This window comes from Drosophila mauritiana, chromosome 3R (genome assembly GCF_004382145.1).
Source record: "Drosophila mauritiana strain mau12 chromosome 3R, ASM438214v1, whole genome shotgun sequence".
Classification (NCBI taxonomy): domain Eukaryota; kingdom Metazoa; phylum Arthropoda; class Insecta; order Diptera; family Drosophilidae; genus Drosophila; species Drosophila mauritiana.
The window spans coordinates 5,188,462-5,210,189 of NC_046670.1; the positions used below are offsets into that span (position 1 = coordinate 5,188,462).

General features: G+C 39.3%; 1 protein-coding gene across 3 annotated transcripts in view; it reads right to left on the reverse strand.

The window, feature by feature from the left end:
• Nucleotides 1–21,728, reverse strand: part of LOC117142779 (protein doublesex) — a 41,966-nt gene that overhangs the window by 7,737 nt on the left and 12,501 nt on the right. For 2 of the 3 annotated variants that reach the window (XM_033306968.1, XM_033306969.1), the window contains exon 3: nucleotides 2,842–2,979. In XM_033306968.1, coding sequence (XP_033162859.1) covers nucleotides 2,842–2,979 — 138 coding nt within the window. Of the gene's footprint in view, nucleotides 1–1,547; nucleotides 2,724–2,841; nucleotides 2,980–21,728 lie in introns of those variants that run through there. The other variant, XM_033306970.1, reaches the window with a different exon arrangement.

A 21,728-nucleotide genomic window follows, 5' to 3' on the forward strand; every position in this document is an offset into this window, starting at 1 on the left:
CTGGGCTGGGCAGCCCCATATGACGACGACGACGACGATGATGATGATGGTGATACGGCCCACAGCTCGTTATGGCGCCGCGTACAAAATGGTATACTAGCGAGTCTATTTTTTATGGGAAAACAAAGAAAGGCGTCGCTGGAAATATGACAACGCAGGGATGAGGCAGTGCGTCGTAAAATTGGGTCGAGGAGAGTGGTTGGATTCCATATGAATTTGCTATACTCTGAGTCATGAGATGATTTGGTCATCGCACTATTTGAAAACAATCTATTAAGGTCCATCTATCTATATCCAAATATCCATAGAGAATTATTTTAAAGAATAATGTGTTCTAATCTAATTACAAGAGTAAGATAAATTCATTGATCGTAATTGAATGAATGATTCAAGTAATTCAAAGTCCTGCCTTAAAAATATGATTAAGAATTACGAAATCGTTTTGAAACATAGTTATCCTTATGAATTGGAAGCACATGATATGTATCATTTTGCTTATTGTTTAATTATTAAATATCGTATGAAAAGCATAAGTTTAAGAAGCTCACCTTCTTGTATTGTATTGTAAAGCTAGGTTAGCCAAATTTAGTTTTTAACGGACCTTGAATATTGCAATAAAACTTTCGATTCGTTGGCATCAAATACCTTTACCGCTTCGGCGATTCCTCTCTCCCTTTCTCTCTCTCTCTCTCTCACCAGCGCACATTTCAACCATAAACACTTTTAAGCTTTATGGTGCCCACATTTACACGTCGCCATTGCCTACCCACCATGTAACCCAGAGATTCTCCCTCCCAGATCGCCGGCGATTCCTGAAATTTCATCGTGACGTGTTTAGTGCCGAGGAGCGATGTCGAGCTGTTACGGCCGGAGCATTGCAGCTACCTGGTGGCGGACTAGAGTCGTTTAACCCAGCTGGAGAAACGAAATCCGAAGCTACGAATCTCAGGCACACACTTTGAGAAATCTATGGATTTAGGGCAACTCTAACATGAATCTATAGTTTATATACAACTTAATGATATAATAGTTACTATAAGAAAGAAACATATTTACGATTCTAAGGTGAGTAAACTACAACTTATAAATGGATGCGATTTGAACTGAAGACAAACACAAAATCGAAGATTAATTCACTGAAAGCATTTCTCGCAGTGCAGGCCTTTGGCAATGGTGTTGGCAGTGTCGTAAATTTTTCGCATGCATTTTTCGGTTTAATGATGCATTTACGATCCGAGCAGCAGTGGCGACACAAGTTACTTCCAGCTCCCAGATCCCAGGTCCCACATCCCACATCCTTCATCCCGGCTCCCAACTCCAACTCGGCAAAACTTCAGCTGATGATGCTGGGACGTGCAATGGTAATGGATTCGTGAAATGGCAACAACTTGAAAAGCAATCGTTACCAGTTTAATGTCATCAACAAAACAAACAACAGCTGATACTTCCAGTTCAGTGAGGCAATTCGCATATCCGAGGGCTTAAGTTTCAGTTTCAGATTCAGTTTCCAATTCATCATCTCATCTCATCATCTCAGCGAGGCCGACTTTGTTTAAGGAAAATAGTTTATTTCTGACATTTCAGGTTTATCCTTTTTATAATATTCCGTTGGGCTAAATCTTACTTAAGGTCGTAACAATATTTTTTACAATGTCAATGAGAATTTTCGTTGTAATACAATATTACAATTAGAGTTTCGCAAGACATCGATGAAACACTAACCTAAATATATATATAATTTGTGCACTATCTCACAACAGTTTTGATACCCAGACCCCCGGAAAGTAGTGATCATTTCTTCAAGGGTTACTATGCAAGTGTGCCTTGCTAAGATACAAATTCACACGCAGAGTAGAAATTTGAGATTGGCCTGTAAGCCTATTTGAATGAGTGTGTATATCCTAGTTTTCTCCTCGATCCCCTTTGTTGATCAATTTAGTGCTGCTTACGAAAGAAACATTATTTTGTACTTAGATTCAGTTAAGTACTTAAGTAAACAATAAAAGCATAAATGACTGAAGTGAGGCGCTTTCAATGGCTTTAATTAGTCTGTGATTAGCCCAATAAACTGAGTAATGCCAAACTTAAATAAGGTTAAACTAAAGCTATACTCCGATGTGCAGATTTCTGATGCGGTACGTGTTGAAATGTTGATCGTTGATTTGGCGTGGGCAATTCGAATATTTTTTAAAAACGTTAAGTAAATTTTGTCCTTTGATTATATTATTCGTTGGCGGCAGGGGCTATGTTGCGTGTTGATTAGATCCGTTCGGGGATTGTTGATTGAAGAGAAGAGAATGTTGATTGTAGATTGAGATTAATAACTTTGAGGCCAGACATCTCAGCACAGGGTAATGTTGATTGAAGAAGGAAAGCTGACGCGTAGAACGGCGGTCACACATCGACATATTTGGCTTGTTGATTGAAGATAGTCCAAGTCGCGCTTTAGTTTACCGATAAATTCGAGTTATTTACAGAGGTTTTGCTCCATAAAACGCTAAGTTACTCAACTCTAAGTTATAAAAGTTAAATTCGCGCGATTTCACCGAAGCATTAAGCTAATATGTGATGCTGAACAATAATAAATATCGGGGCAAAGTAGTATTCGATACTCTAGTTAATGAAAAATTATCATCCACATTGCCGCGTTGTGTTGCGCAGCTCACCCCCGTCATAGATATTCAAATTATGCTGACGGGAGTACTCATTCACAACGTATTGGCCTGGTTTAGATCGGATCGAGAGACATTCGGCATTTTATTATACAATTTCACTTTGCAGCCAGTTGATTGGCCTGGCAGTGGAGTGATCGATCACTGAATCACTGGTCAAGAGACTTACCCTCTTCGATTCGCCGGGAAGCCTCTTCAATGTTGGCGTCTGCGTCCTTCAATATCACATACATGAGCGGCATCAGCTCCCAAGGATAGCGGAATTTTTCTAATAGCTTTTGGCAATAGTCTAGGAAAACGTCTTGGCCTGAAATGAACGGAGAGAAAGATGTCTTTAGTTTTTTTTATTCCCAATCTTCTCGATCATCAGTTGTCTGCAATCGATCTGCCCATTTACTTCGCAATCAGCTTCATTGACATATCTCCATCCCATAAACAAACGGAGTCGTGGAGCCACTCCATCTTGAATTTCGCCAGTTTGCATATGTAGATGGTGCAAAAACTGGCAGACAGCGATGTGCAACGTAAACATGGCTGCAAAAACGTCGGCATAATTTGAAACTTAATACGGGAAACCTATTGATATCCAACAGGAATGTTCAACATTTCCCATCCCAGTGAAAACCAGAAGCATAAGCATAATCGTTAGCTACGCGGGACTAAGCAAGTCTAGACAGCAAAAAAACCTACATTGTTTTTAAGCACTATATACACACATAGCTATAAACAAAATCAATCATTTCTTATTTAGAAGAATCCCCTTTTTGTTTTAGGCAAAGGATCCAAATCTTTAATCATGAATGAATGTAAATATGGTATTTCCTATTAAAACCTATGAGCTACTAAATCTAAAACTATTTTGTTTTAAAAAATAACAAAACAAACAAATAGGGAAATCTAGTATCTTAATTTAAAAAGGAATTCCAGTAATCTTTGAATTTCTGCACCTAACCAATATACCTCATCTAACTAAAGTTACATTTACGACCTTACTACACTTTTGAGATATATTTCGTTGTAGGCAATACATATACAATACATATTTTCACAAACTTGAAAAAACTATTAATCCGCTTACTTGTGAAATATTTACTTCGTATTAATATTTTTGCCGCTGGTGTTACTTTGCAGTTTTCTCTTTTACTCGCCGAGCTTATGCCATTATGCTCTTCGTATCGCCAGCCATTTTTTTCGTTTTCTGGTTTTTACCTCACACCAGCAACAACACACCAACAGCAACAACACACCAACAGCAGCAACACACCAACAGCAGCAACAACACAGCGGCTACATTGGCCCGTCGTCGTTGTCGTTGTCGGTAGTTTGGTTGTAGGCGGAGCTTCATATCCATTGGCCCGTTTTATGGTGGCTCTCTTCTCGCTACTCCTGCGATGCGGTCGTTGGTGTTGGTGTTGCTGGCGTGCAAGTGTTGCTGCTTGCTCTGCTGCTGTTGCTGCTGTTGGTGCTGTTGCTGCTGTTGCATGCAACACAAGCGCTGTTGCAGGATTTGCATTGGCGCACTCAGATTGCGTGTGCGAACTTGACTAGAAACTCGTTTTGGGAACAGCTCTACTTCCTGTTGTGGCTTGTAACTTTTACTCGAGTGTTGCCCACATGCTCATTCAGCTGGTCGCGTTGCACGAACATTTGCCGCGCTGTCTGCGCCTTTTTAATTTAGTAATTAAGTCATTAGTGGGCTGGCCGCTGTTTGGGCGCTGTTTTGTTACCATTTTATGCCTGCAAATTATTTTATTGGGCGCAAATAAATCTAATAAATTGATTTATTGCTGCCGCAACCGACGCTCGACCATGTCAATAACTGAAAAACCATTTTACTAGCCCTACTCACTGTGGCCTGCCCACTTATCGCTAGCGCCATTGCACCGACAGTGTTTTTGAATTAGAATATTTAAACATTCCCTTTTAAGTGGCCAAGAGTATTAGAATAATAAAACTCTAATTTGCTATTCAAAACCACAGCGTGAAACCACAAAGAGTCAATTTTAAAGTTTTAAATTAGGCAGTTTGCAGCGTTTATAGTCTGAGACTATAACGAAAAAATAAACATTTTTTAATCGAATTCATATATTCATGATTCTTTTCAGGATTTTATCGCTTTTTATATGAAAAAGAAACTTTTAAGGTTAGCATCTCTTAGAAGCGTTTATATAAACACTGAATATACCCTTAATTTAAAGACCAGACTTAAAACAATGAACCATGCGAATTTATATTTTTAAAAAGGTTTGCTACTGAATGAACAAAAACGTCATTCGTTTACTAAGTAATTATTGTAAAGTAACCTTTTTCAATTTAACTTAAGGCGGTTTAATCAGATACGCTTTAGGAATAATTTATGATGATATATTTTTAATATACCATAAGTATTAGCCTGCGACTATTAAATAGGCGCTGATCACACTAATTCTATTTACATATAACCTTTAGTAATACCTAACCGTTTTTGAAATGCTTTCATTTTCGTGACTTCGACTCTGAAACTATTGGTGGGTAAAAGAAACAGATACCATAATTATTACTTTTGAACGGAATTTTCATGTTACATTTCCGTGATACTTCTTCTCACGTTTCATCTGTTTCATCTCACGTAAACAAAAATGTTAAATACATTTGTGGAAAACAAAATAGGAAATAACAATCACCAATTAAAATGTTCAACAACAATAATTATATGTAATCTAAACTTGTTAATAACACTTTACAACTGCATATTTTTACAGCTAATTAGTCTCATTTCGTGGCTCGTGCAACAGTGCCATGTTTAGAAATGAAACTGAAAACTCAAAATTAAATCGAATACTGCAGTTCAGTTCATTCATCGGATTCTGAATGAACCTAGCCCAAACATGCATGTCACGCTGAAATCCTACATTTACTTAATCACCGAACATTTTAGTCACTTTAAGTGCAATCCTAAATAATACACACATTACACAACATTTATATAAAACGCTCGGCAAGCGTTGGTAACGCCCACTTGGCACGAAAAGTATCCCCGCACGAAAAGCTGCAGCTGTCGGTGTTGCACCGCCCTCCCCTGCAGAAGTATGTACTACCTACCGTACACGAATATATATATATATATAACTATATGTATATGTATATGTGTACATGTAGATCTGCTAGATGCACGTCTATATGCATGTACAGTTAGCCAGTAAACGATGCCATTAACGCGCATAAAGCGACTCTGCGCAGGGCCATGTGGCAGGAGAACTAGGGGCACACAAATCCGAGCTTCGTGAGGAGCAAGTTATATACTATACAATCCATGTACATGGTGCAGCTATATGTATGTGCAGGTTGCACGTGTACTGGTACTGTGTACTGGTATTGGTACTGGTACTGGGTACTGGTGTTGTTATTACTTTTATTACTGTCCAAACTGCAGCTAACCTTCCACTCGGCAATCTCCGAGCTCCACGATACCGAGTCCTCCACGAGGACCTCGTTTCCCCAGCTCCTTGCTGCGGCGTTTAAGTCGTTAGCAAGCTTTTCTCGCTCGTTTCTTCTGCGCCTTTTTATGAGTTTGTTGCTGCAGCACGAAGCACTTTCTGCCGCTCCTGCTGCAGCTGCACAGTTTCTGGAGGAGGTTTTATATACCGAATATATAGTTCTTTGTACCAATTGGCAGGCATTACATGGCCAAGGCACCACTTCGCTCGCTAGCTGCCTCTTTTTCCAACCATTTCCTGCGTTTATCTCGATGGTTTCAATTTAATTTACGCAGTCGCTTATATTTAAGATACTTCGACAAAACAGCGTACAAGCAATTTTCTCTTTTAAGTGGCAATTAAAAAAAAAAAAGGCATTATCTCTTAATTTTTTAAGCTATATTTCGAAATATATTTACACACATATGTATATCGTTATTTAGAATTGTTATACATGCTTGCATATTAAAATTATTCTTGTTCGTAAATAAACCATTTTTCTGCTATTACAAAGTCAAAATTTATTCAGAAGATGTCAGATACTCGTACCAAAGATTTTCGAAACATTTCCTATGATAAAGAATCAAGAAATATCTATTTAATATATGTACAATTTCAAGATTAATTCTTAATTTCAAGCACATATAACCTATTAATCCAAATTTTATTTGCATGAAGAAAATTCGTTGTTTTTAACTGAAAGTAATTATTATTAATATTGAATTATTGAAACTATGTCATTCATACGCAGTGTTCTATGCGCTTACACATAATTGTTGCACTTCTTTAATATGCAACATTGATTTAATATCCAGCGTAAAAAACATTCAAAATACATTTTTCGTGTGCCATTAATTAGTTAAAGTTTTAATCTCATTTCTTTATACAAAACCCAAATAATATATATGAGCACGAATATTTTCCAGATAAAAAGCATTCATTTTGCAGCTGCTGAAAACTCCGTGTGGAGCACTTCGGCAACGCGTTGTAAAATTAACTTGTGCAATAAAGAACCGAGCAGAAGTGAGATGTTGGAAATATTTTGATAAAATTTCGTGCGCTTTGCAGCTGGATGGAGATAAAGCCTGGCTACCAAAGCGATGAGGAACACCCGTAAATTTCTCGAAATATCTGCAGATCTGCCCCGTCGGCAGTCAGTCGAGTTGCTCGAGGCAGGTCGTAAAACGTAACAACAATAAAAAATAATAAATCGACATATCCACAAAATGGCAACTCAAAGTGCTCAGTATGCACAGAAAGGAGTAAGTGGCAGGCAAATGCCACCAGAAGGAAGGAAGGCGAATTGACGAAATCCTTCTGCACTGGGGCAATGTGGTAAATGAAGCGAGCTTCGGAATGCTGTGGGCTATATCTATATGTATCTATGTGCATGTCCGGACCAAAATCGGGGAATGGGTGTAATGCCAATGTGCGCTGAGCAGACAATATAAAATCTTTGGCAACCGGAATGCAAATGCAAGGAGCAGAAACAGTGTTTTAATGAGCCACAACCCCAGACGCAGATGTGAGGAGCTGCGTGGAGTTGAGTTGACCAAGCAGTGGATGGATGAATTCTATTTTATTTGGAGTGACTTGCTATGCTATTGCATACTCACTAATTGGTGTTGTAAATGTGAACTTAATGTATTTTCAGCAACAAACGACATTTGCATTTCCTACTAAAAAGTAACAGACATATGCATTTGCATGCATGCTGGCAAAATGTCCTGATTGCATAAAAGGAATTTACTAAAAGGAATTCAAAATAATCAGACCAAATGGGCAGAAATATATCGGGAAATGCAAGGGTTTTCCTCAAAGGAACTGAAAATTCACGAATCAGCTTTGCACTGATTAAAAGCCATTGATAGGTTACACTTCTGTGCGGACAATAGCTCCCACGTGAACAACTATTGAAGCAGTAAACCGGCGAGGTAACCGTCGCCAGATTGCATTTACCTTTTCATTTGTTATTCATTGCCTCACCTTCAATCGAGTTAAATTCCCGAACACAAAAACCTGGCCAATATCCGCTGGCTGGCTCACCTTCATCGCTGCAACTCGTTCCAGAGGAGCTCTTTGTGCATTCGTCAACACAGTGCAGTAAAGGCCAATAAAAGTGCATGTAGCATGCAGCCCTTTTACGAGACGAGTGAGCGAGTGAGCAGGGGACTCGGGTGGCAAGTGGCAAGCGGCGAGTGGCACTTCGATTTGGCTCGTCCTTGCCAGAAGGCGGAAGTTGGAATTTGGAAGTTGGCTTTGACACAGGGGACCCTGCTTGGTTGCCTGCCATTCGGTTGGCCAAGTTAAGCTTGTTAAGCTCCGCACGAAAGTCGTTTTAATCTCAAAATTAAAACGTTTGCAATTTTCGAGCGACTTTACGAGTTATATAAAGAAGAGGCGAAGCTCTCGTCTTGTTCGTCTCAGTGCCCATTTTCTTAATCGTTGCCTTTGTCGTTGTCGTTATCCCGTCTAGTATCCTTGCTCCTTCCTGACTTGTCGCGTTTTCCTTGTCGTCGTAATTCACTTGAACTTGTGTCATATTTCAGTTATGTCGCATACTGTTCACCCCACAGCCTTTTCTATCCCTACTCTCCTGCTGCACTTTGCATGCATTTATATAGTTTTTATTTTTATTATCGAAAATAACAAGCTTTTTCTGTAGATTTATTTTTATGATCGCCGCGCTGTCGCTGTTTTTTTACTGTTTGAACTTAACATTTGACTTCAACTTGTTCCCGGTAATAAAGTTTCTTTTCTTATTTCTTTTTGCACTTTTTTAGTATTCGTGGATACAAATTAGCAAAAAATAGATTAGATTTGCGTGCGTTTGGCAACTTGTCTTTTGTTAGGGTAGCCATTTACTGCTTTTGTTCTTTTTTATATGTTTGATTTCGATCGAACTTCATTATCAAATGATTCTGTGATGTAAAAAGGGCTTATCAACAATTTCTTACGTATCCCTTACTTATTTAACAAAGTCAATACAGCGCAGTCTACAAAGTGCATTGGTAGATTGTAAAGCAGACTTATTAACTTAAGTTCATTACAGTGCCCTAGAAAATGTAGGTATTTAATAAGAAATTGTTCGAATATACCTATTTGTATATATATTTCTAAGCATTTCTTAAATTAATTTATGATACATGATTGTTAGATAACTGAGGCATTAATATTTAAATCTATGTAGTAAGATATATACTGAAACTGTTTTTAATTTTTAGTTCTTACCAATATCGCAAAAAAAAATCAATAAAACTATCAAAAACTAAATTTCTCTCTGGAAACCAAAAGTGGAACCTTAGGACCTCAAGACTCCAATATTAATTTTATAAGACGTTTTATCTACGAGTTTATTCTAATGATTCTACGTCTTTAGCTTATCATTCATATTGGGTCAAGAAATCATTGCCAAATTGGATATTTTAACATATGTATTTGCATTGACAGTATCAGTTGTATACCTTTGCTGATTCTGGTACTAATTTTTGACATTGCTGGTCGCAAGCTGAACTTTAAGTACGTCTCCAGTATTTCTCTGAGTGTATGAAATACTTTGTATGTGTACATTAGGACACATTTAAATTGCCAGCAAAAATGCCCGTACGAGTGAGGCAATCGAGCTGCCAAATATTTGGCTCGTCCAACTTTGGTGCTTCTAATTTTATGACATTTTAATGAATGCCTGCTCATACTAATAGGCATGCTAAATGAGCCAAGTTGTCTCGCAATGACATCTCTTGTCTGATTTTTGTAGCGTCCATTGTGGCTTTGGTTCATAAGGAATTGAATCGAGATTTTGAACAACGGTTTGGCTGCTAAAGTATGTATGATAATACTTCTTGTTCTAAGTGAGTTCCACACGAAAAAGCAACAATGTATGAAATGCAAAATCGGGGTTAAAAGGTTTAAGTATCCATTTACACCTCAATTTGCTCAGTATATTTATGGCGCATTAAATACATTGGATGGCAAATAAGGGTATATGTAAGGTTACTCGTGTTTAAGTTGTTAACATCAAATAAGGTAAGTTGTCTTAATATTATTTTATTTATTTATCTACAATTTGCTAATATGTAATCGTTTGTGGGAGATAAGCTCTTCGCGCCATTCGCAGCCCAATTTAATCTGAAGGTCGTGCAGACACACCCGCTAATATAGACGTCAACCGCCAATTTTCCGGCGAGAATCGCTGACAGGGCAAAAACGGAAAGCAAGCCGGCCAAGTGCAAGGAAACTGACACAGTCCGACAAGCTGTTGTGGGTTTCTGGGGCGCCAAAGTGGTTAAAGAAATGTGTGCCCCATTAATGCATCACTTGTCCGCCATACCAAGTGACTACTGTGGCGGTGTTTCGGGACTGCGTCAACTGTTTATGGATTAGACGTGGCGGGCATGTTAAGTTGAACTAAGTGTCGAGGCGATTGATATCTTGTCGGTGAAATATCAAACGTAGAAGATCTGAACGCCGAACTATTAGCAACTAGAAAGGAATGATGATTTCTCAACATTATAATGCATTTAGTTGCTTTGGGTGAATGGGTAGTCTTTCAAATATTTAAATTCCATACAAAATTTCATGTAAATTGGAAAAGTTTGCCTTTCCGATCTATATTTCAATTACTCAAGGATTGCTTTAAGGGGCTAGTTAAATAATATATACATAATGTTTACATTGCTAACCACTTGGTTTAGCATACAAAATAATAATAAAATGCAAGCAAGTAAGGAGAGCAATTATCGTAGGATCGTAAACTTTTAATATTATTTTCTGTATTCACAAATTATCTTCCGACCGTTCAAATTCTACACATCGTGCGCATTCTTATAAGACATCTATATACATATATTAAATAAAATGTGCTTGTTTTGTGTGCAAATAAGTTTTGCTCATTTTGCAATTTTACAACGTCCAATTTGGCCCTGGTTCAAGAGAGATGCCGCCGACGACGCGTAGTAAATTGCGCGTGAATTGCATAGAGAGAGCTCTCTAACAGATGAATTGGGGGAAGAAGCCAAAAGATTCTACCCAGGAATATCTTCGCCAGCTATTGAAGTATAACTCGTTCAGAATTGGCCATTAATTATAGAGCAAATTAGCATAGGAGGGGCTATATTTAATTTCCGGGTCCCAGCGATGCACAATTAGCGTGGTTTTCTTCTGCCAAACTATGGCATGCCCAAACACCTACGATGATGAGTGAATGTGAACACTCGATGTGGGAATTCAAGATCAGAAAATCACTTACACCAATTTACAGTAGAAAAGTCTCACAGTTAATAATTATATCATTTCTTTATTCAACTGAAATCAAATTGTCTAACCCATACGAATGCAAACGAAATATCTTTGTCAAAAGTGAATTTCTTGTCGTGCCCACATTAATTAGCTAAATTACAGAACCAACAATCAGCCATTTAATGTGGCCCTAAATTTATATTAAATCTGCACCTAAAAGCTTGCCAAGTCTTTACATATTTTATTCCTCATAGTGGCTGGTGGATTTCACGACCGGTTGTGGACTGAGAAATGCCACGGGATGCATCCCTGGCGATACATTTTGGCAGCAAGAATTCGGAGGGTGTATTTTTAGCTGGCCAAAAATGAATTTGCATCGAATGCATCCGTCAGCACAAGCCGAAAAATCCGAAGAAAGAAAGGGGCTAGAGAGAGGGAGAGAGAGAGCGTCACTTTCACTTTCAAATGCACATGTCCTACTCAGCACTTATTGTCGTTATCAGCGTTTGTGCCATCTATTTGCCCTTTTCCCGGACCGATGATGATCGCGATAAGCGGGTGGAGCTTAGGTTCTTATCGGCCAGGGTTGCCAGGTGTATGAAGAACGTGACGCGCAGTCAAAGTAACAATTGCTACACTTGAACAAATATTGTGAGGCGTGGTAAGTGATGGCTTATAGAAAGTTTTCCATAAGCTAGCTAAGTGGAAAAAGGTATTGCACGGCACAACTATAATCATATATTCATATTAATATATTAAAATTTATTTATATAATATAACGTGGTTTAAGTTCTATGTTTATTTAGTGCAGTAAATACCAATAAAGTTGAATTCATGCGGTTTATATAGATGCAAAATGTATACAAGCAAATAAATTTCATAAAGTGTAGCCATCGCTGTAAGTATTGATACCTATGAAGGGAAATCTAAATGTTACCTTGCACCAATCGTCCAGAGTTGTAGCTGATTTTTCTTAGTGCATCGCCGAAGCATTTAATTGAATTCGGGATGTGTTCGTGTTACGTATGGTCCTGGAACCCCATTAAGCCCAATTGCCAATTGGCTCTGTCTTAAGTATTGCTAGAGAGATTCGCCTTGGCTACCGTGGAGGGGCACTAATTTCATACATCATCGGTGGGTTCGGGGATTTCCCGGAGGTAGTGTGGAAAGTCAATGCTTTTGTCTTTGGGCTTAGCCTTCTTTGGACGGACGCCGAATGCTTGCTAGACTGTGGCATCGTAAAGTTTTGTTCTCTTGCGCTTTTTACGAGCCAGCCCGGAAAACGTTCACGTTCACGTCAAAGTTGTCGGTTGATGATGACGACCCCCAAGTCGAACAACGAACAACTACAGCGACAACTGCGGCAAACATATTTATTTGGCTTTGCCCGCAGGGTTTTTGGCACTCGTGAAATTAAGAATGAAAAAAAAAGAAACATTTTCCCAAAGAGCGTAGATTTCTTTTCCCTTGGTTTTTACTGCCGCCCGTTACATTCGCGTTAATTGCTGGGACTGTGATATAAATCAGTTGATATGACGTTCGTGTCCTTTTGAACCATCACATGAAGGGTTCTAGCTGAAAATTGATTTTTGGTCCAACCCCCAACGAATTGTGAATATATCGTTCACGTATGTGGTAGGCTGCGAATACCTACTTTGATCTTTAACTCAGTTAAGTTCGTCAATTCGAAGCGGTTTTGTCTATTTTTGTGCCACTTTGGTGGGTTATTGGAATATCTCAATATATATTAATAAGTGTGCTTTTGGAAAAGTGAATTTTAGTTTGATATGAAAATAATTATTTATTATTTTGTTAACCGCAACAGAATCTAAAGAATGCGAATTTAAATATTTTGATGCATTTTGGACTTTAGTTTTTTTAAAACTTGCACTAGTGCTCATTATGCATGATAACATTTATTTACCTCATTTAAGATCGTTGGCTTAATTGAATAGTCTTTTTGAAAGCTTTGTGCCGCAAACAGTTCGCCCGTGAACAAACATAGGCTAAATTAAATTTCTCATTTGACTGGGCAGCGCACCTAGATAACCAATCTGTGTTTGCATGCTAAATTCTTGTTATTAAGATATATAGATATTTTTATGCACCCCACTCGTGTGTAGAGAATTCTTGCGCAATTGAAGCGACAAAAAATCGTAAAGTTAATGAATCAATTAAGGCGAAAAACACTGTGCAGCGGACGTTTCACAAACCAGATTTGGATATTTGCATGGATATGAAAATAAAATCGGAATTTATTGCGCGTCGATAGAGTGATAGGCAACATGTTATTCGAATTAAAAAACCTGCCTAATTGTCAAATAGTTGTTGCTGTTTTTTTTTTTCAATTTTAATAGCTTTGGCCAGCCAGTTGCATTTAGCAATTAACGAAAGAATTGAACAAAGTGCACAATTTGCATGTAAGCCATTAAAATAAATATATTGAATTATTGCCCGGCAATTGGCAATTGGAAAATGGCATTCGGTAAATGTCGAGTGGGAAGGGGAAGCGGCATTAAATGTTGAGCATACGCCGTGATGGCCATAAATCAGGCTGCAGAGATACAATGCCAATGTCTGCAGGCGGGTGGCCGTCATAAATCCAGACTAGTCTCAAGACAATTAACGGATTAATTATATCTGCTGAGCATAATTGGATAATTTTGTTGCATCTCTCGCAATTTGTCCCGAGGCCCATCCAATAAGCAGTGCCCATAAATTATACCTGCGATAGCGCGCCTCCCATAAATAAGATTAGGTAAATTACTCGAAAAATGTGAATATGTCTAAGACATTCTCGGCACTTAATGTTTCATTTGCACAAGCAAGCAGAAGCAGAAGCACAAGCGATCGGCCCACGTTGCGTATACGTACGGTGGTGGTCGGTCAAGCATAAATTAATAAGGAAAATGCCATTTTCAGTGCGCACTTTCTGTTGTCAAGGCAGACACCAACAATCAAGAGCAACTCGAGAGCGCCCGGACTGCAGTTCGGACGCCCAACGCCATCGAGAGCGCCAGAAATGCATCGGGAGTGCATTTGTTTGCGATTACGCCAACAAATTGCTTACACGTGCCGATTGTCGTGGTCGGGGATGGGTCGCGGCCGGGTCTGTCCGACTATACCTATTCCTATAGCTATATCTACACTATATATACTATATGTTCGCCGAAGAGAGAGCGCGTTCGAGCAGTTGAGCGGTCGAGAGCCAGACAGCTGTGGGTGTCCGCTGGTGTGCGTATGTCTATCATAAACAAATGCATTTGACTTTGCCTTCACACGCGAGCAAAGTGCAGTGCGAGTTTCCCATGTGCTCAAAGCCGACTGCTGACTGCTTCACTTCAAACCCGTCCTTGGCTTATTCAATTTTATTGGCTTTCAAATGTGTTTCCATTGGGTTCAGGCTTTTCAAAACAGCACTCTATGTGCTTGGAGAAGATCAGGGTGATGGTTGGAAATTAATGAATATTAAACTTGACTATCACAAAGTGAGCTCAACAAATCCGGAATACATATTTAGGATTTTAATTTTTCCGCTTTCTAGATCAAACTTTGTATTTCAGTTTATATGACTCATAGACGAATAGCACTTGGAATTTTGACAGCTGTCATATTCTAATGAATAATGAATATCTATTAGTAGAGTCATTTAAAAAAATCATTTTATTTGTAGTAAGGTAGGGGAGTGCACTTTCTACAGCACATATCTTGCAATTTGTGATTTTTCTTCTGCAATGAACAGTGGCAAGAAACCTCCGCATCATCGTCTGTGGTCAATTTTAGCGCCTGTCGACACCGAGTCAATAAATTTTCCGGTGCTCAGACGTGTCTGCAGTTCCGATGATAGGAATGGACCAGAGATTCCTCACTAAACTGTCCACTACGTGCCCACTCAGTGCCCTAAAATGGGAGACGCATTGGGCAGGTCCGGTGAAGTGTATGCTGCTAAGATAAATTGACAAGCTGATAAAAGAGTGCAGGGAAAACAATGAAAGGTGGCTTGAGTTTGTTAGATTTTCCTCGATTTTGTGGGGTTTGTTTCGGGATGCCACTCTCGAAGAAATTAAGAACTACGCCGAATGACGTAGACAATTTGTACAGACACCGGACTAATTTGCTAATATTTGTTCGCCTCGCGAATCTCATTTTATACCTATAAGTTGTTACAACAGCAGAATTTGCTGAAATGTTAATGGAGGGTCTGTGGTAGGGGCTCATTAAAATCCATGACCGCGCTCGTAAATTTCGAGCGCATACACTGTGGGGTGGCGAAATTGAAATTACAAAATAAATCGCATCGAGTTTATAGTGTCTGGCAGTGTCTTGGCGAAGATTTTTTTGGAAATTGAAATTAATTGGCTGGGGACAAGCTGTCAAAAGTTTTGACACAAAACGTATGTCATACATACTAACATTAGTCGTTTGAAAAATTCAGACTAATCCATTTGCGCGAGTTTGGCTAATTGGGTATATGAATCAAAGGCGTTTGGCTAAGACAATGTATTTTAATTGCGATTATTAATTTTACTGCGCATGTCAGCCAGTAATATTTATAATCTTTTTAATTGATCAAATTAAAAGAATATATCTTTTATTATATGTACACGCTGAGTGCTTCTTAATGTGCATCGTTAAAGTGTAATTTGCATCCTATGAGATATTGCTCAAACCTTTACCTGCAATATATGATCTATCAATTACTTGGCGGATTAAATAGTAAATATTTTGCTTTGCATACCTTTAATTACAGACCAGTTTTAAGTACCTAAAACATTTGTAATTTCCGCTGAGAAATGCATTTCCATTGCAAAAGCGTTGGGAAATGATTTAGAAAATTTGCTAAACAAATCAGCAGAAACAGTTCGCAAAAATTTCAATTTCAAATACAAGGCGTTTTCACTTTTCCTCACACGAATTCCAATTCCAACCGGGAATTGAACTGCCCCACGTGCCCACCCTTGGTCATGTGTGTTTGTGCATCGGTATCGGTATCGATGTTTGTTTAAATGCAAATACCCGAGTTCAGAACTGTTACAGATACATATACATATATAAATATAAATATAAACACTTCGATATGAATAAGCAATGCAGTGGAAACTAATTCAAGTTCAAGGTGAGTTCCGTCGACGTTCGCCGCCCAGCGGTTTCGATGGCGATGATGATGATGATTCGGTTCCATCTGCAGCTGTCAGTGCTCGTTTGGCTATCCAAATTATGCAATATGCTTGCAGTCTGCACCCCGCGTAATTGAATGGAATTGCATTTGTATAAAATATCATATGCGCCGACCAAGTGCCAGATACCCAGAGTTCAATGGCCGATCGACCGAAGGTTGCATAGATACGATGCGTAAAGTCGTTGCAATAGTGGAAAACTTAACATTTCGGATTGGTTTATCTGAAACTTTATTATTATTTATTATATTACATTTTGTTCATTTATTTTTTAATTTATTTAAAGAAGTTTTATTACTTCATCACTGCCTCCTTCTCTTAATATTGCTACACCTTCGATTTCCATTTTATGTTCACAGGATTAAGCTTAAGTGTTTGGAATTTCGTGTTTTGGCTTGACCTGCAGCTTGAACCCTACCTAGGGGATTGCTATAATATGACATAAAAAACTAAATGGCAACGGTTCAAAATTAAATCCCATCATTTCGCCGGCAATCAGAGAAGCCACAAGCAAAGCTAATTAAATTATTTTGCCAAGATGTATAGCGAACCTCAGGGAAGTGAAGTGGCGGAAACCGACTGGCGATCGGCGGCTGAGGACCCACCGGTTTAGGGCCATATTATGCTTCCATCTCCACCTTCTCCACCTCCACCTCCATCTCCGTCTCCATGTTCATCTTCATCTTCATGGATCTCCATCGCCAGTCGCATCTGTTTGCCGCGCATTTCATGAAATTACGCGCTGTTAAAATCAACTTAAAAAGACTCCACGTAGTTTTATGTTTCTCCACTCCAGCCAGCGAACAAAAAACAAAGTTGTAAATTATAATTTTATGTTTGAAATCTCAAACCAATAATGTGAAGTCCCAAGAGCCTGCGAAAGGGTAACCAATTGGCGAGTGATTTGATCTACGATCCTGAGAAATATTCAGCCTGGTCGGGTAAGCAAATCATTTATCCGGTACACAATGTGGGTTAACTCATCTATTTTTGTATCAGTTTGGTATAGCATGTGTATTTGAATTACAAATCTGGTAAGATTGAAATACACTTATAGTTACTAATGTGTCTTAACCAGTAGTTTGTTCCATCGTAGCAAATAGTTGTTTCCATCGTAGCAAATTAAACATGTTAAAGTGACCAGCTGCATGGTTGATTCTAGGGTATTTTCTTGCAGTGCATGGCTTAGTCGTTAGTCGTTAAGAACCTAACAAAAATATTGTAGGAATTGAGCAAAACATCGTAAAAGAAACTCAGCTCTGAGCTCTCAGCTCAGCAACTCAGCGGCGCGCAGCTCATTAAATGCGTCTGCGCAACGTAATTTGCCTTTGAGGCGCGCACGTTTCCAACGTTAAGTTCCTGCGCAGGTTTCCCGGCGTATTTCCCATATCGTTACACCCCATATACTGGCCATATACTCCCCATCTACTCCCCAACTGCTCCCCATGTACACCCATGCACTCCCAAGGGAGCACTCCTCACGCTCGCTCCTCGACTCAACTGAATACCCTACACGTTTACGACGCAGCGCGACATTTACTACTTTGATGCCCAGGAACGAGATGCAAAAATGCTTTAGAATTGTAAAAATGTTGAAAATAAATTAAAAATGTGGTAAAAATCTCGAGCAGGCCGCAGGAGGAGGCAAGTCGGTGGGGGCACGTCGCTTTTATGATCCTCTTGGCCAGCATTTTGGGGCTAGTTAATAGCTCCTATATATGTATGTACCATATATACGTATGTACATATATGTTGGCGGGAATTAATGCGTGTGGGCGGGGCCCGGAGCTTTGCCATCGTTTCGAATTTAATGAAGGCAATAGAAACCGATTTCCCAATGAGTTTCGAGCACATGAGTTTTAGTTTAATGCATGGAATAATTCTGGAACCAAGGATATGGTTCTTTTCTAAGCTCTTTGGTTAATTCGAAAGTATCTTTAGGGTGGATAAAGCTTAGGCAAATGATGTAAAAGTCTTCTATAACATACTACATCAATATCAATCAATATCATTATCATAGAAAGCTGCAATTAATATTTATCTTAATTAATTTAAAGTCTTTTCATTTTCACATAAACAAACTAGTTAGACTAGATAGTATCAGGCAGTATCTGCAATAAGGATTTCAGACAAGTTCCTAATCTATTAACTGTATCTTTACTAATGCGTGATGTTCAATCGGTTTGGAAGCACCAACAGTGTCTAATAATCTCCATGGCAAGCTGTCATTTGAGTTGAGGTGATCATGGTGTTCTATCTAAATCATCTGGCGATATGACAGGAAGCGCCACATCCACTAGAATGGTTTATCCAGCAAATGTAATTTATACACACAATTAAAGCTCGAGTGTGCTCAAATGCTCGAGTTTGCGCGCCGCAATTTAGCTGCTATTTACGACTTCTCAGCCAGACATTCACACTCGGAGCGGACCAGACTTGTGGGCCACGATACGCACAGCTAATCCGGCTGGAGGAGCAGGTATCTCCTTATGGCCCGTCTCCATTAATGTAAATCAACGTGTGCAATTTCATTTTCAATGCAACAATTTGTGGCAGCCAGCGGGCAGCTCGAAGCTGTGAGTTCTTGGGTATTTTTTTTTTTGTGTTATTCCGCCCAGCCGGTGTTTCGGCTTCAAATTGAAATGGCAACAAGTTTTTAATGAAGTGAATGGGGTGCACCGAGGTCCAAATTGTTGGACTGCTGATAGACAAGCGCGGTCGAGGCCTGTGAGTGACAGACCGACCGACCGACCGACCGACCGACCGTGTGGTCGCGTGTTGAGGGCGTTGGTCGCCCGAGAGCCGTGGGTTGCTGGCTTTGGCCGAATATGCAAATTCACATATTTACCCTAATGGCCATCGACATGCTCGGCGTTGTCGGGGCTCCTGGCCATGGCCTATCAATCATTGAGTTCTGGAAATTAAAGACCGTATTCAAGACGAAATAAAGTCGTTTGGCCAGACGCCTTCAGCCAGGTCAGAACTCGGACCGTGCATCAATCAGTCTTTATGTTTGGCCAGCTATTTGATCCCGATCTCGATCTCGATACCGGTTAGACCAGCCTTGGGCGGCGCTGCAGATGCAGATGCACATGCAGATACTTGCCGATACCGGGGACGTTCCGAGATGAGATGACCAGGAACATGACCAAACAAAGGTGTGCGCCTCCCATGATCATATCACATTGCCTCCGCCCCGCCCTTTGATTTGGTTTGGTAATTTATGATTCAGATGGCACAATTATCCGGTGGAGGAAGTGGATCGGCGTAACTGGAGGAGGTGGCATCCAGAAATGACTAAGTGGCATGCCAAACTTTTTTCCAGATGTGCAAAGTGGCTGAGAACAATGCATACTAATGAAGGGGGCTAGTCCTCAATCAGTTGGCCGGAGTCTTCTAATTAAGATTAGTTAGTGGAAGTGCATTCGGAATTTATGAAATTCTGTTCGTCGCAAAAGCGTGACGGTGTTTGAAAATATTTTACAGAGCCACCGAATAAAATGCAATATAAATACAAAATCTAATTTAATAATTTGCATATTTTGATGATTTTTCCTGCTATTTATAGGCAATCGCCGATTTGCAAATGGGTTGAACGAAAAACAAAGTGCAAATAGTCAAAAACGTACACTGTACGAATATATTTGTTTATTAGCAAGCAATCGAAAATAATTTAATTACGTGTTTGCATAATTCCCTATAAATTTTATTAATTTTTCCAAATGTATTTAATATTTGAATGAAATTAAACTTAATAAGCAGATATTTTTCCTTGTGTAGAAAGTAGATCCCTTACTGATTTCGAGCTATGTTGCTGTTGACATTTCGTGACATCCTTTAAAGTTAAGGACGTATCTTTTGGCAAGCGGCTTTGAATTCGATCAGAGGAAAACCAGTTTTTCCCTTGCGCCCTATAATCAGCTGATCAATGTACCTATTTATGCACGTAACTGTTTGCTCTGGAGTTCAGATACGCATTCGCTGGGGAAAACTGGCTTAAAGGAACCCGGGGCCGTTGGCCCATAAGATATGGATATTATTACTGACAGTTTTGTTGATGCAACTTTAATTGTTGGGATATTAAGCCGAATGCGAAGCATAAGAGGTTGAAGGAGGAAATGGGTAATCATGGAGGTCGTTGAACTTCGAGAGGTTGGTACTAGCAGTATGCGAAATACATTTTATGGATAAGACAAATTCCTAAATTTAAAATGAATTTAATTAGTGCAATGCTGAATATTTGGCTCTAGAATATTTTCGTATAAGCATTAACTCATTATTATTTTTATTGAAACCTTTCTTACTTGGTGTTACTTTAAAAAACTTTCATACGTAATTAAAAGCACATTATGTGCTTATTAAAACTGTTTCTCTGCCTTTCTTACAGACCCACCCTCTTCGTGTGAAATGCACTGATTCCCTACTTGCAATCAGATTAAAGCACTCTAATATATATTTTGTAGCACTGACTAGCTATTAGTTATTATAATTAAGCCCCCGGTTTTATAGATCATGCATTATTTACAGAACGCAGAAATCAATTAAGCGCACTTCGTGTGAAACGCACTTTTTCTCCATCTGTAAGCGTTTTGAAACAGTTTAAGTTCCCCTGCTGAAGTTATTATTGTTATTTATTGTTATAATTAAAGCAACAAGCTTAGAAATCTTAGATTGGGACATCAATTCCACGAGGCAAATATCATTTGTGGGCGCAAAACTCTTCTGATTTAGCAGTTGATAACTGCTAACACGTATCCACAGAGGACCATAAATCAATTTGGCCCGCGGCGAGACCAATCACACACTCGGTTTATGAAGCAAGTTCTTGGCACCTTTGGGCAGATGCCTGCCATAAATCTGCAAGTGCTTTGCTCTGCCCATTCCCAAATTCCAGTTCGTTTCGAATGCACTCACTTCGCGCACTTGCAGTCGTATTGTATCTGCCGCAGGGAAGTTGCAGGTTGCCAGTTGCAAGCAGCGATGCCGATGCTGCGAACAATGCCTGCCCCAAGCCGGATCATAAATTGCGTGTCTGTGGAAATGTAAACAGTTCTGAAGTCGTGGCCAAGCGGAGACGGCGTCCGATTACTAAGTGGCAACAGAGGAACTGAGAGCCAGCGCCCCAATCTTTCGGGGGGTCCAACAATGTTGTTTTAAGCAGTGCTTCACATGCAATTACACCATTT